The sequence below is a fragment of the Platichthys flesus genome, chromosome 15 (genome assembly GCF_949316205.1).
Source record: "Platichthys flesus chromosome 15, fPlaFle2.1, whole genome shotgun sequence".
Classification (NCBI taxonomy): domain Eukaryota; kingdom Metazoa; phylum Chordata; class Actinopteri; order Pleuronectiformes; family Pleuronectidae; genus Platichthys; species Platichthys flesus.
In genome coordinates, this window is record NC_084959.1 from 3,369,146 (window position 1) to 3,386,123 (window position 16,978).

Genomic DNA, 16,978 nt, shown 5'->3' on the forward strand with positions numbered 1-16,978 from the left:
TCTGTAGAATCTAACTTAATTGGAAATTATGAAGCAAAACGTAACAGCACTGTTTTTGGTTGGAATTTTGTATCTTTAGAATAATCGTGACTCCTCATGGTAATCACCCATCTCCTGTAGTTGATGCTGCAGGTATATTTTTCGATTATCACTCAAATCAACACATTCATGTATGACGTCTGTGCCATAGTTTGCCTCCACATTTCAGAAAAAAAGTGTCTCCAGTTTGGGAAGCATACATGTCATTCTTGTTACACCACAGACAAACATTACGCGGAGCAGGTAAAGAGGAAAATGATAAAAATTATAAGGCGTCTACAAACGTCCTTATAACTTGTGCATCTCTCTGGGTTTGAACCACGTTGGAAACATTTTGGATGAATCAGAAAACTACGATTGCCTCCAGATGTGATTTTTGTTGACATATCGACCAAATAGTTCAAACAATGTCTCCCATGCACACTCTTCTCTGGCTCACACACACTGTGATAATGGAGACAACTGTCCTCACTGTCCTCACTGCTCTGTCCAAACAACCAACTAATGGCTCAGTGCACAAAGTGTAGAGTCACAAAATGAGAACGTTATTATCCAACACATGAATCTGCTGCCAAAGATGAATCCATTCACACAGAATCTGCATTAGCGATAATTAAAAACGTCACCGCGATGCACTGATGTACACTAATTGTTATTTCGGAGGACAGTGATTCATACAGTATCCGCATGTGCAGCTCATCCGCTTTGGTTTGTAATTGTTGTTTTTCTTGCTAAACTGATTAAATAGGCTGCATGTAATTAATTGACTCCCCATAATAATCACATTAATATGACTGAAGTATTTAGTCATTGTCGAATTAGAGGTTTTTGTTTAGAAGAGAAAGGAAACACTTGTTTCAGGACCAGTCGTCCTGGAACTGAGGCAAAGCGGTGGCAGCAGAGATTCGTGCACCGCGCTGGTTTATTTAAAGCAGCTGTGGTAATTAAAATACGCTGCTTAAGGCGGCATTCGTGAAGTTAATCATTTTCATACAGACAAACATCACAAATTTGCTTCAGAATAACACAAGATTCATCAGTGACCTGCTTCCTCCTCTTTGAGCTCATGCGTAGAGCGGCAGCACAGTTTCAGTTCTGCTGCTAACTTGGCTAATTTAGCCTCCAGTTGTGCTCATTATTTCAGAAAATACAAGATTATGTGGCATCTATTTTAACTTTTTGCCCAAAGTCGTGACACATTCTATCTTTATCTACATCTCAGATGGTAAATGAACTGTATTTATAAAGGTCCTCTGTGGTCTTTTCGCCCTTTAACTGCTTCTTTATGCTGTTTTCTTCGTCCGGGACCATTTGGAAGAATTTGTGGAGGAGCCACAGATCGAACAGACTTTCTGATTAGTAGACCCCCCACTCCTCCTCTGTGTGAATGCAACATAAACACCTCAGTCTGTCTGTATGTCTGTTTCAGGGCCACATTTAGACTCCAATAATATATTGGTAATATTTCAAGAATAAAATCTTAATTTTAGGCTATGTGTCATTTCTGAGGGGAAATATCCAAATACAGACTGTCATCTGTGTTCAACTAAGGAATCTGGAGATTCTTCTTAAGTTTTGTAAGTTTCAAAAATTACAAACACTACACATTATCGTAAATATCAGGAAGTTGAAAAAATTGTGAAAGAATCTGTGTTTATTCTGTGTTAATTCAGAAAGACCAACAAGGTCTCTTTTGTGTTCAAGTATGAAGTTCCACCTGCACGATATTCAAAAGGAGAGTTTTGCATCCATCTGGATTCAAACTCCGGCAGTTCGAGTTCTCCTTGCTGCTTATTTCCCTGGTTTCTTGAGTCCAGTAAAATAACAACCTCATTCTCATGAGAGTAAAACTTTCTACTCGTAATTTTACGACCTTATAGATCTCATTCTTGTAATATTCTGACTTTATTCTCGAAATATCTCGAATAAATATTTTTGTCTTCAATGTTGCCCCCAACACTACACTGTGAATTTCAGCTGCATTGGATCTGATCGTTTGAACGGACAAACGCACGTGTTGTCTTTTCTTTCACAGTATTTACAAAGTCAAACTGCTGAACAGACATAAGAAGACGAATATGACGAATCCACGCAGCAGGACACAGTGAGAGGAAGAGCCCACGTGTCGAGCGTCACAGCCTCTGTCGTCGAGGAGGATCAAAGCATCGCTCCCTTCCAGTGAGATTTCAACTCGCAGCTCAGTGAGGGATTAGGCCAGCCTTGAATTTAAAGGGGGTGGGGGGGGGGAGGACTTTAGCCTACAGGGGGTGGCATGTTTCTATTTATGGCACGGGCTGCATAAAGTGAAAGCTCTGTGTCTTGCAGGCAATCACTGGAGTCTTGGCTCTGTTTTTGTAAAAGAAAAACTGCGGTACAAATATTGATTGACAGTTATTTTACTTCCAGAGCATTTGTGTGTGTTTCTTTTATTCCACAGCTTAAAGAAAATAAGAGTCCAGAGACGAGCTTTTACTCACTGAGCATCTTCTTGACTTTCCAGTTTCCCCCCAAGAGCTATTTTTAGGTCAGCGAGAGCGAATCTGATGCACTGATGGTGAAGTCTGTGACGACGTGTCTTTATAATTAATGGACGCCACGCTGCGTCGCTGTCTCTGACTGTCGTCTTGTGTGACACGCAGGTGTCACTGAGATCACTGAGGCCCGGGGCCGCGTGTCACATCCACCAATCACACCGGGGCTTAGCGCAGAGCGACCAATTACACACCAGCTGTGTCCACAAGGGGCATCGGGGGGGCAGGTGACAGAGAAACGTTGAGAGACAGAAATCTGTGTCGTTTTGACAGGGATGGCATGTTGCCCATTTTCTATTAATAGAGGAATATGTATAGTTGGGTGTCTCTCTCTCTCTCTCTCTCTCCCTCTCTCTCTACTGGCTCTCCACTGGTTTTCCTCTCGAAGACAAATATTCACTTTTTACCATCAAACTTTATTCATGCGTCGAGCCCCTGGAGCAGGATTTAAATTACATGAAGCTGGCCTCAACTGAAACGTCTCTCCCTCTAATCCTATTAATACCAACGTTAATATTAATAACACTCATACAAACTTGGCTGAAACCAGATCAGAGTGTATGTGTTTTATTTGAGTCAGTTCTTACTTCTCACAAACAGCCAGTGTGGAACTTCTTTTCTATCCATCAGTTGAAGGGGTCATGTTGAATGGATGGATGGCTCCTGTACTGGTCACCGTTGAACTGGTTTCACACATGAATCATCTCTGGATGTTCTCCTGAGGGGCTGAAGGACTTACTGTGAACTTCCTCTGGCCTAGATGTCAGGATACTTTTCGGTGATTTGTGTTTTGTTGTGAACGCGTCTGAACGGACAATCTGCTGCTGCGTGCGAAAGAAAAAAAGGAACTCATGAGAAAGTTCTAACCCAGTTCTCCAGAGGTAGTGATGATAACGGTTTTGAACGGGTTGCCATGTCTCCTAGTTCAGTCAATCACATTCAACTTAGGTTGAACCCTTGATTTTTCATCCGTCACCTCCAGGTCCCAATTTCTTTTTGTCCAGTACTTTGATTTATGATCAGAAACCTGCCGGACGACAAAAACAGAAAAGTAATAACACACACCCTCTTCTTTCTGTATATAAATACATTCTTATGGCTGTTGAGGTATAGTCCCTTGTTCTGGGATTTCTCCAACTTGCAGCTATAGCGTGTATATCCTGGTCCTAAAAAAGAAATTGATTATTCTCCCTTCACTAAAACTTAATTTGTGAGGATGTGTTTATGTGTTCTTGTCTCTGTGAAGTGCTGAATATATCTGTGCATGTTTTTAGTGGATATTTCATTGGGTTTTCTCCTGCAGCCTCTAATTTGAATCACCTGCTCTGTCTGAACTAATAATGAGGTTCTATATCCTGTGAGTCTATAAATGTCTTTTTCATTTTTCACTAAGGTAAAAGATATTAATAAGTATATTTCACATTTATGTTCACCTGCTGACAGCTCTCCTCTCTGGCCTGTGAGTGTATGAGTCATTGCTGCTGCTGCACGTCTCACTTGCTCATGATAAGTCACACAGTCTGTTCCCAGTGATCCCAGTTTATAATACGTGAAGGTTATTAAATGAGCTAACCCTGAAAGGCATTTTCTTCATTCCTATAAGGTAATTTTCTAATTCCCATTTAAAAGTCCTGTTTAAAAATGCATGCGGTTGCCGCTGCTTCACCAGATAAATAAGCACTTAATGAAATGTTAATTAATATTTAATTGTCTCATTGTGCATTATTAAAACCCTAATGAGACTGTTAGGCGCTTCTCATTGATTTGGCTAATTAACGGTGTTGGTTAAGACTTGGAGATAACTCCTCTTTATACACTTCTATTCACAAACACTCACACATGGATCAGACGGTGTTTCAGTGGTCTAAAATAAAAGTACTGATGTTGTCCAATTCAGTCCGAGACCATTGTGAATATTTTTACATTTGAACTCATCCCTTCTGTGAAGCGGCACTAAATATTTATAATTGCACCGACTGTAAAGCAATTAATTAGGCAAATTAATCTGGAATCAGACTGTGGTGTAAGGGTTAATCAGCTGGTATAAATAAAACAGCCCACGCACTCCTGTTTGTGTGCAGATGAAAAAGCATTTGTGTTGCAGTGTGTTTGTGTTTGTGTGTCTCTCACAGCAGTGATCTGGATACTGGAGGTGTTTGCTGGCGTTTTGATCCAGATCAACATTAACAACATCTATTGTATCTAAATATGTTTAATTATATGGAGAAGTCAGAGATCAAGAAATTAAAAACTATTGCTTCAAATTCAAATACTGTTAATGATAAAAATGCAATGAAAAATAATCTTTGAGTGAAACAAAGTAGGAAAGTTAGAGAAGAGGGAAAACTAGATGTTTAAGTTTAATTTAAAGCTGCAATAATTCGGTGTGTCATGATTGTGAGACTTTTTGTGTTTGTTTTAAATTGATTTGTCTTTGTTTGCATTTTGAAAACACTTCCCCCCCGAGTGTCTTTTCCCTGTTTCCCCTCCTTATCGTTATAAATGATCAAAAAAGACAGTTCAAAGAAAATTTTAATTTGCATTGAATGAGCGAATGCTTAAATAAGTTTGTTTTAAGAAGAGACTTAAAAGAAATGCCTGAATCAGCTGATCACTGCAGACCCTCCCAGCTCTGTCCTTAGTACGTTTTAATTCTACTATTAATTTGGCTGATTTTACAAATCATGGCCCGTCTGCTCTGAATATTATGTTTCATCAGTCTATTGTGATGTCACATCTTTCAGTCTTTTCAAACAAACCTTCAGTCGAGTGGATAAAAAGGGGGGGCACTGTGAGCTGTGGACGTCAGAGGAAGGTGTTTTAATCTGCGATGTCAGATTGATACATAGCTCGACTGTAAGCGAAGGTAGGCGGGACGCGCCCATCTGCCCTGAAGGGCGTCCTGAAAGGTTTGAGGCGCCATCCGTCCCTGTGATGTCACTAGACCTGCCCTTCACCGCCTGGGTCATCATTTAGAAAATAACAGTGTGTCGGTTCAACCCTGCGCCTCAAAGCGGTGATGGAAATGAAAACGTGACGCGCGGCCTTGTGGCTCGAAGGCTCAGTTCGGGGATCGTGGGTCTTGTTTTATTGCTCAATCTGGATTTTCTAACAGCCAATCGTTGGTCCTCTGGCTCCTGTTGAGCCAATGAGAACCTAGAGAGGTGGAGCTTATTGGACGAGACTGGTGGATGTTTTTTTGTTTGTTCTCAGATCTTCTAGCATTAACACTGTTTAATCTAAACTAACGAGTGAAGCTCCAGAGCCATATGATATTTATAAAGATGGACGAGACAACGCCCCCTGGTGGCTGGCTGCAGTATGGCTCTGGCGCTTCGCCTCCCAGTTGCACAGTTTGCTGCAGTCATCAAGATTTACCTCCGCCTGACGTGAAATAAGATATTTACGAGGAGCCACTTCCCTCCATGGTCTCTATCTCACTCACGTCTGTCTGAGGAATGATGATTTGTCTTCAAACAGATTTCCCCGAGGTTCCTCCTCAATATTTGTACCATTGTTTTGAGTTTTTTCTTTCACCTTCTCCGACAGCTTGAGAACCTCAGTTAACGTCAGCCTGTTAAACCCAATGACACGCTGTAGTTTATGATATTATATATGTCTATAAAAAGGGACCAGACCTATTCCTTCTTCTTCTCTCTTCTACTAAATTTAGTAGCAAAAAATAGGATTTTTCATTGAGAACAACCTGCAATCATACAACTACAATTACAGTTAATAAACGAGAAGCTGTGATTATAAAAGCTTTTCTTAGAATCACCATTTAATTAGAATTACACTGCATTACATTGAAATAGCCTGGACCTGATTTTATGATATTTATGCTCTGCAGAGCGCGGCAGGAAATAAATAAACCATTTAAAATGTTCACTTTAAAAGTGTGAAATGGTCTAATTGGCATAATTTAATGTGCTCTGCAGTTTATTGGGCACTCTTGTAATTTGTGGACCCGAGCATGGACGCACCGGAGACCCTGTGGACTCCTGGGAACACAAGCATTCTTTCTGCCGATCCAACAGCACATTTCTCCACTTGTATTGTGGAAAAGCACCATTAGTCAATATTAGTCAAACAGCCAAACACACATAGTTAAAGCTGCATTTGAATAATTAGATAAGGCAACATTATTTTTCCTCTACGTTTGGAATAGCAGGCCTGCCCGTTGTTGTTTGTGCAGCTCAGCTCACTTTAATAGGACTAACCACCCTGATAGACCGAAACTGGAAATGTAATGCGGAACAATTCATCATGCAATAGAGCTCGCCTGTCACTGAATGTAATCTATTGACCGCAGCACAGTGGAATTTGATTCTCTCAGGGAAACACGTGGCTCTCCCTGTTAGAATAAACATACGTGCTGCTCTGTGTGTGTGGAGCCGGCTGATATGCTTCACACTGTGCTGCTGTGAGAGGGATGTATTCAGAGATGAACTGGGGTGCACAGCGAGCTCGTAGAGCAGCCCTGCTTAGACTGTCACAAATATTCATGGTGTCAAATTTATCGTTTATATATATCGCGCAATCTCTCAAAAGGACAGGCTCGCCGTGATTCAGGTTTTTCCCTCATTTGCATCACTTTGGATGCAGGAAGTGGAGGAAATATAATGTCTCATTATCATCCTGCACAGAGAAGCCCTTAAATAAATGACTAAGATTATTGTGTTACTGTTGAAGCTGTTACATGAGTGTTATGCTACAAATTAACTTCCAATTAGATTGTGTTCCTTTTCATTTTGTTCAATTATTTTTTTCCAGTACGTGATAAATTGAAATAGTTTTTGGTTTAACTAATTGAGATTTTCTCATTTAATACTTTCCATTTTCACGAGGAACTACAAAATAAAAGACCAAATAAAGGATCTTTCTTCAATCATCTTTATCATCATTAGACGCAAACATCCTGGTTGTGTTTGAGGGAATTAACAAACCCAGGGTGAGGGAGATGTATTGGATTCTACTGTACAGCTCTAATTGGTTTAATGGATGTTAATGGTTATGTTAGCTTGCTATGAAGGTGAAATGTGAAAGTCTTCTTGAAGGTTCTCTGCTGTCGTACAGAATTCACCAGTTCCTTGTCATGTCAGGTCAGTGACCAGCATCTCAGTGTGTTTCTAATCCAGGAGCAGGACTATTTTCACAATCAGGCGAAGAAGGATTATTGGTAGAATTTCAAGCACATTCACTTCAGATTTTAAGATGTTAACTTCTGAACTGTCTTGTGTTCCTCACCCTGTTGGACTCATAGCGCTGCACACTGCTGCAATGCCAGTGAGTTTATTCAACCCAATGACTTTCTATTGGAACATTGTGTTCTCTAAACAGAAATAACGACAAAAACTACAATAAATAAGTCCCAAGCTGTGATAAACTGTTATTTTCCTTTGAAAGTGGAGGTCATATTGAACAAATAGCAGAAGGCGCACACTCTGATCTACACCTTTCATTACCCTCGGTGCTCGGCCCTCAGCTCACGTCACGGCTGTTACCGGTGTTTGTCCCCCTGCAGGTTCTCCGTGTTCTCCCCGAGCCCGATCGAAGCCTCTGGTGATGGAGCTAGGAAATTAGAGAAGAGCAGAGAGGAGGAGGAGGAGGAGGAGGAGAGGAAGAAGAAGAGAGTGAGGGGGGGTAGAAAGAAGTCTCTGAAGAAAACCAGTGACAGCAGCTTTAATCACAAGAGCGCAGGCATTTGTTCTGTCAGCAGAAAAAAGAGCGTCAGCGGGGAAGCGTGTTGTCAGAACGAGGCTGATATGAGCGTCCTCGCCTCTGTGGACAGGAGTGTGAATGCTGGGGTGTGTAAAGGTGAGGAAGACTGTGGTGAATGGCAGCCACAACACACACACTCACACACACAAACATGCAGTACCTGGACACACTAATCATCCTCCCTTCCTTCTCCTCCTGCTTCCAGGGATTTGGGCAGAATTGGTGGGGATCACTCACCTGGTGGACGATACTGATGGATGCAGGTCGACCCCCCCGCTCTCACACATAGAAAGTAACAGAGGGAGGGAGAAGAGCGCCGCTTTGTCTCGTGTGGTCATGAATCTCTGTTATACTCTCCAGCCTTCGAGAAAGTAAAGTGTGAGGTTATAGAGGCACGTGGGTTTGATTTCGCATGGACTCTGTTAAAGAACTGTAATAATTGGAAAGTTTGTCCTTGTGTTGAACTTTATCTACTTATCTCCCCTTGTGTGATGAACCTGTAACTCATTTAGATCAGAATCTGTATCTATGATCAGCCTTGACCAAAGAAATGAGGCGACCATCTTGGAGGAGACTATAGAAATGGACTTAGACTCTGGACATAGTCTTGACAGTGAAGCCAATGCAGAAGTCCTGAAACCTGTATTCTATTGACTGACCAGTAGAAGGCGAGTCCACTGGTTGTTTCAATAGAAGTCTGTATGAAAATTACTCAAACGAAACATTTATTTCTCGCTAGTTTCAAGTCTTCTTCAACAATAATTCATTGTGTCATTTAGAGTCCAATAGACCATAAAGCCTGCATCCATCAGATTGACAGCTTGTACTGTCCAATGGCTGCAGCTTGCATGTGGGCGTGCACTTTCCAAATATGGTAACTTCTTGTTCTAAAAAACCAAGATGGTGCAGAACAGAATGTGAACCTGGAGGCTTCAAAATGGCAGCTCTCAAACCACCGGTGTGACGCCACTCGCTCCTGGACAAATTTGTTATTGTGCGATTTCCACACGGAGCTTCTTTGCGTTGCCACGTGTTTGATTCAGGGGGAGGTGGTCGCAAACAAACAGGTCGACTCATTTACAGAAGTCACTAGGTTTTTATAGGTCAGATTCTCTGCAGCGCATAATGAGTCACGGCCCGTGAGTCACACGCAGCCAAACAGCTGATAATGGGGGCTTTCATTCTTCCCGGCCCACCTCTGCCACTCGGAGAGGAGCTTACGGAGGGGTGCAGAAGCCAGGAGTTCATCGCCACGGATTATTCTCCCTAATGGCTAAGACCTTCTGCAGCGGCAGCAGCCAAGCGCATTGCAGGCACTCCACGTTTTATATTCATGAGAGGAGCAGAAAGACGGAGGGAAAGAAAGGATGAGGGGAAAAAAGAAAGGGTGAAAAGACTGAGCAGGAAGGACTCATCCCCCCACCAGCCCCCCCCACCCCCCTCACACTCCACCATTCATGCTTCAAAGATCCTCCAGTTGCAATAGAAAGAAAAGCTATCAGCCTTGTGTGTGAGTGTGTGTGTGTGTCTGTGGTGAATCAATGAAGCATCAGATCATTGAGGATCTGTCAGATCTCATGTAGTGTGTGTTCAGGAAGTGGGAGGATGTATCTGAGGGCGAGTCGGGGGCTTGTGCCAATCAATATGCCCCCCCCCCCCCCGAACACAATCTGCATCAATCTGCTGGAAACAAAGACTTCATTTAAGTGTGTTTGTTCGTGTCTTTAAAATCATTTAAATTTAAAATGTGGCTGGAGACGCTTGTTCGCTTCGGGTTGTTTACATCGCTGCACACAGGGAACAGGGCGGCAGTGATTCAGTTCAGCAGTAAAACTTTATTTCTTTGCCTCAAATGTTTGTGCCAACGTGGTGAGATCACAACATCATTGGGAGACAGAGGGATGGGAATAAGGAAGCAACAGAAAGGCGCTAAGGCTTCATCCATATGTTTTTTGTTTTAATAGGACTATTACAAACTAAAACGATCTGAGGGTTTTGACTCTGGATCAGTTTTAATCCCTGTTTTGAAAGTTTCCTGTTCCCTGTCACCCTCAAGGGGGTTTATTTAATAATTTACCTTAATCCTTTGTGATCTCAGTATTTCCTCATCCCACTCCTCATCGTGTGCTTCAGCACAAACCCACACATCCGGCAGGGTGTTGATGTTTTAGAGTTTAACCCCAAATGTGAAGCCAAAGCGTGTTGATCCATCTGGTGGCTCCATGGTGGGATGTGGACCAAGCTAAAAAATATTTAGGAATCGCTTCCTTCAAGAAAGCAGCAACAGTCAGTCCAACCATCGTTAGTCTGTGAGAAGAGATGAATAAAGAGTCTGGTTTTAATCTTTAACAAGTGGCTGACACAGGAGAGAGCTGCACATTAAAGGATTTTAATGGAGCCAGTGGAGACAAACACTTCAGCTTCTCTTCTTCACTAACGATTCAACATGCAGCTGCTCAGGTATCCCCCCCCACTGCTTTCTATATACACTTTGTATATAATATCAGTGAGGACGTGGGGAGTTCAGAGGCTCCTGCAGGGGTAAGGTGAGTAATGTAGTTCAAACTAATGAACACAAAAATTCTCCTATTGATCGGCGTCTTTCTAATGTACCCACCGGCACAGGGAAGTGAAAAGACTAAACCTGTTTACCCCTGCAGGCTACACGGCGGGAACAGAAATCAATTAGAGCTCTGAACAGAAGATATATTTTACAGTTCCTCTGCAGCGGGAGCAGGAGCAGGCAGCTACCTCAGCTACATGTGTATGTTCCTTCAGTGTCAGCCTCACACTTTCCCACAGCCACCAGCCATTCCTCAAGACGCAGGCCAAGTGCAGCAGCTCTCCACTCTCACACCCCCGGGATGGTGGATATATATGTATGATTTGTGCGAGTGTACATGCACGTGTGTGTCGATGTTTGTATGTATGAGCGTCTGTATGTGTGGGCATGAACGGGTGAAGCAGTACATGAATGCCTGTGTGCTGATGTGTGTTATGTGTAATCATGGTGGCTGCTGCAGGCTGGATTATTCTGTGCTGCATGGAGGAAACAGTCCCGGTGCTTTATGATAAATACCCTTTTGTTGCTGCCAGCAAACCACCAACCCCCCAGAACACACACATGCACTCACACACACACACGTACACAACATCCAGGTTGGCCTCCTGGCAGATCTCACACACATGACATTTGCTGCAGTGAAATTCATTTGTTTTGCAATGCAGCTCATATCCTCACCAACCTGGACACACTCGTCCACTGGAGGCTCCGGGGCAGAGCCCGGCTTCTCAGGGAGGGAGTTGTTCAACTTTGATATATTTGGAAAGAAAAGGTAACAAAATAACACACAAAGACACACACACACACACAGAGGCAAGGCAAGGACATATTGCTTTTGGTGCTGATGAGGTGATGACATGTTATTGTCCAAGTTGTGTTTTACACTTAAACACAAAAAAGCAGCTAATGAAATCAAGAAGGATTGTTCAGATCCAGAAAGTTATTGTGATAATTGTATCTATTGATTCTCACAGCGGAGTTGCTCTCTTTAATATTACAAAATGTTGCAGAGTACTTCTTACTTACATTAGTAAGATGAGAATGACATCTTTTAAATCATTGCCATTTGAAAAATAAATAAATAAAAGGGATAAATCTGTGGGGAAAAACATGAAATAATACAAATAATTAAGAGAAATATGTAAAATAATAAAAAAAAAATAACAAAATGATGGTTTCACCTTAGATTTAGTAAAATAACGAATTCAAGTTAAAGAAGGTTTCAATCTAGCTCCATCCCTTCTGCTATGATTCAGTTTTGAAAATGGCTTTTCAAACTAAAACGATCCCCTCCTCATGAACACGTCGTCAACAGATCGTCTTTTCCATCTTGCATCACTGTTTTGGGGATTCTGGTTTGAAAGGTTAGCGAGCAGCTTCCTGGTTGTTATCAGTCCAAAGATCTGTAGTCTAACATATACATGATATTCACATTTACTTCAGGTTAGTCCGCTTTTTTCCGGTTGATCTGGAGAAGTTGATTTTTTTAAATCCAAGATGCACGAGATGCGAGAGGAAGCAGTGGCTGTGGACGAGCGTCTGCCGGCTCTGACCCTGTCGCAGAACCCACTGCTCCTCTCTGAAACAACCTGTGAGTCAGACCCAGCTCTTCCCCGGGGCTGCCGAGGGCCTCATATCCCCTCTGTCTCCTCCTGTCACTTCCTGTTTCCTTCATTCTCCTCACTCTGCCTCCCCCCCCTTCATCTCCCCGGCCTCCCTCCCTCCTGTCTTGTCCTGCGGGTGCTGGGTTTTGCTTATTGTCTGGGACTGTAAAATCTCTCCCCCCCACCCCCCCCCCCCCACCCCGACCCTCCATTTGCCGCCCCGGCTGTGTAAATCAATAACACGGCTTCCCACGACCTCAGCCATTTAATGTGACATTTGATCCAGTCGTGGGTTATTTATGTGGAGGAGATACAAATTAATTCTTTCTCCCTCCACCCCCCCCCCCCCCCCCCAACCCTCCCTCTGTCCTGCTGGTCAACCCCCCCACCCCCCTCCAGTGGAAGTTATGTAAGCCTCTTTGATACACCGTGGAGCCGTGCCCACAGGACCCCATTTACAGCGATTGGTGATGCTGCCTGAGCCGCGGTCGAGATCCCCATCCCGGGCTCTGTGACTAACACGATGCATGACTAGTCACATGCGTCCCGCTCCACGTATGTATAACGTAAGGCGATTGGCACTTTAGGTGGGACAGAGCACAGTTTAGATGAAGTCACAGTCATCTGCGTTGACTCAGCCGGCGTTACGATGATGTCAGATTGTCCCGGCCCGGGTTTGTGATGCTTGTTATTACACACAGGACGGGCTGGAGTGTATTTGACTGAGTAAAGACGTCCTTGACTTTATGTTTGTGTCTTTATGAGCCGACACAACCGTGATGTGATGTGAGGGATCCCAGGAATCAGTCTCTTTCTTGTGTTGTGGTTTTACAGTTTTCAATCAAGCTGGAAGCATTTTACAAGAACACATCTTTTTATTTTTTTTATTTAGGGAGATAAATAAATATATATATATTGAATCCTGTTTTTACACACATATGCCTATAGTGTCCGTGTGTGGTCACGTGACATGTGTTTTCTGGTGTGTTGGGATAGAGACTGATACGGAGCCAAAACGCTTGTTTGGACAGAGATCGTTTTAGTTTGACACCATTTTTAAAAGAATACATATTATTATAAGGATGAAACCTGAAACTGGACCAGCAGTGTTTCCACTCCTCTCATTTGGATGGCTCCTGACCAGTGTGAATGTTCTGTAGTAAAGTTGTGTTTCAAAATGAAAATGTAGAAGTCTGACTTTGTGTTTAGACTTCAACAGTTCAAGTTATTACTCTCCTGGTCAATGTGACTTTTATCTATATATTCTCATATTTGATTTATGATGAATTACCTGCAAAAACAAATCCCGTCAGCCTGAACTTTACTTTCTGTGGATGCTCCTCAGTGGTGCTGCTCAAAACCTGTAAACACACATTGATGATGCAGTTTCTGTTCAGGTGCTGATCCACAACATGGTTCCTCTGTCTGTGAACTAAAACTAAGAGTATTCTGACTAATTTAAAGTTTTAAAATGTAGGTAGTTTACGCTCAGGTATCTCCGCGCTTTGCAGAAGTTTAGTTTTCTATAATTTATGATTATATTTATTTCCATGAACGCCCCCCGTCCTCTGACGCACTCTTATTTCAGTTTCCAGTCTCTTCTACAGTTCACGGACATTTAAATGGAAATTGTTCGCCGGTCAAATAAATGAAACGAATGTGAAACGCTGCTCCACGTCGCAGAGGCCCAAGAGTCTGTGATTCAATTACAGAACCATAACATGTGGCAGATTCTGATGAAGTGATACCATAATGTGACTCAGCAGAATCTGTGAGTCTTTGCAGATAAGAGGGAACACGGCTGCTCCTCTAATCTTCACATAATGGATAATAGTATTTGCTGGTTTGTTCAAGTGGTGTTTTGTGTTTTTACATTGATGTGAGGACCGTTTGATTCCCAAAATAAAGATTGGCTGAAGTTATATTTAAAAATACAAGGAGATATGAGTTCTGCAGACTTGTATATGCAAGAATAAAAATCCTTCACGATATAATATCTGAAATCACTGTACAATATTAATTTGTTAGACAAGGTAAGTTTACTTCCACAGCGAGGGAATGCAAAGAGCTTTAGATCTAAAATGTTCCTTGACACAAGAAAAATACAAAAAGAAAGATTTAGAAAGAAGTAAAGAGCTAATTTAGCTTATAAATTAATAACAGAAACAATAGTAAAGCTAACTGTGTAGTGTAGGAAATGTGTCGTAGTGATTGTACTTGTAGTTTCTACATCAGTATTTAATTTTCAACACCACAACTAATTGGGAAATTTCACTCAGAGACGATATGAATAATACAGAGACGGAGTATTTTGTTGGTAAAACTGCAGTTTTGGAGTTTCTGACCGTCCCTGTGTTTCTTTCCTTCCTGTTTTCTCTACATGTCATTTTTCCAGAGCTGAATGTTCTGTCGAGTTTTATCAACCACTGGTATCAAGGTGTGGAATTTCTTCAAGTAGAATTTGAGATCAACTGTGTTTATGTTCTTGAATCAGACTTTCAACTCCCCTCACATCCCCGAGCCCGACGTGATGAAAGTCGATGTCGCTGATCGCTGCAGACGTTGTGAATAAAACCACAGAAGAAGAAAATGATCTGCAACAAACGATCACATCTGTATTTGAAAAATCTGTAAATGCTGAAACATTTACTCTGAGTTAGAGGAGAAACACATGGGACAACAGGAGGAGGGATTGTTCCTCAGCTGCCGATTCACACACACATTCACACACCTACACAAACACACACAAACACACACACACACACATCAGCAGTGTGCGTTAAGGGTTCCCCAACAGCAGAGGAACTCTCCCTGATGTGAGCAGGAAAAACCTACTGCTGGCTGCCATCTGTTCTACTCCAGAGTGATGGCAGAGATCCATCACACTCACACACACACACACACACACACACACACACACACACACACACACACACACATACAGACACACACACACAGACATTGCTTCCTGGACACTTAGTCCAAATACTTCCCTTTAACCAATAACCATAGACTGTAAACAAAGATGGATGACATGGCAGCTCCCTAAAGTTAAAACAAATCATCCGCCTGAAGAATCGGTCACAAACCCCACCTCCTCCATGTTATTGGATGGGACATGGACCACACCAAACGATGGTTTCTATCATTTTACGGTATTTTTTATCACATCTTCAAACCTTGCACATCCCACGGACACTTCTGATGTTTCTCCGCTGTATGAATTTTCCAGGACTCGACAAAGTTGATGAATTTAAAGCTCAAAGTTCAGACGGTCTGAATAACATGGTGGAAGGGAAAGTGCAGAGCACCGTGAAGGAGCAGCAGTGGCTCAGAGCACGGTTGTTTCTCAGAGGTTGTTTCGTTTCTTCATGTGCTCGGAGTTGAGTGACGGCGGCGTAATGTAATACTGCTCCGATACAAGAACCATGATTTTCCCCTGAAAATCAATTCCACTCTCAACGTACACATCTGCTACAAGCTGCTCATCCATCCCATAACCTGACAGCTGCTCCCTGTTATTATGTCCACTTCATTTATGTCTATGAAGTATCCATTAAATCAGCCCCTTTATATATAGGCAATAAAAAGGCAATGCAAACTCATTACAGAGCCAGAATAAGCAGTGATCGATAATCCAGTTCAGTTTGTTACTGGAATGTGTCCTGAAATATTCACATCTTTACCATCGATAAACAGGGTTTATGTTTGTAAGTCAGCAAATCATAATCTGACCAAACTCACTATTCAGTTTCGCTTGCACTGATCACAAAATCATAAACTTTCAGATCATAAGTTGTGTTTTGGTGCTTTACAAATAAAGTTGAATTGAATTGCTCGGATTTGAGTTTGTCAGACTTGTGGTTATTAATTCTGACAAAGCTAAAAACGTCTGGAGATGAAATAATAAAAACTATGGTCTGTAAAATATATTAGGTTGTAAGTTAAGGCTGAATAGTTTTAAAGCCTCATAAAACGCCACACAGTGTTTTCTGTTAACGGTTTAAAAACTATTAAGCATATTGATACGTGCATCTTTAACTCCTACGTATTGAGTGTAAGCAAACTGGAACTGGAAGCTTTATGAAGATGTTGCTGCATAAAGTCTTACAGCAGCAGACACTTAGTTTTTTTATTTATGTTGGTACATTATTACACAAGTATTTTTACTTTTACTCAAGTATTATCTTAAAAGCTGTATTAAGTTTAAGTAAGTACATTTTCTTAGGACCTGTTTTTATTGACAAAAGATGAATAATAACAGAAGAATTTGAAAGAGCTATTCTTTATTCACATGGATTATTTCATCATTGTCCTGTTTCTGTTTCTGTTTATTGCCAGGAACAGAAGCAGGAAATAACATTGAACTGTAATCAGGGACTCAGGTTCTGACCAATCACAAACAAATAGTGTTTTCACATCCGAAAGAAACAGCCTGGTTAGAAAATAATAACTTCTTGGTCGTTTGAAAGGAAACCAGTGTTGACTGAAGCTTCAACAGAAAAACAAATCATGCAGCC

At 41.9% G+C, this 16,978-nt stretch overlaps 1 protein-coding gene across 1 annotated transcript in view; it reads left to right on the forward strand.

The window, feature by feature from the left end:
- The first annotated feature begins 12,351 nt into the window (after window positions 1–12,351).
- gria4b (glutamate receptor, ionotropic, AMPA 4b) overlaps window positions 12,352–16,978 on the forward strand; it is a 103,252-nt gene continuing 98,625 nt past the window's right edge. The window contains exon 1 of the mRNA XM_062406523.1: window positions 12,352–12,445. Coding sequence (XP_062262507.1) covers window positions 12,352–12,445 — 94 coding nt within the window. The remainder of the gene's footprint in view (window positions 12,446–16,978) is intronic.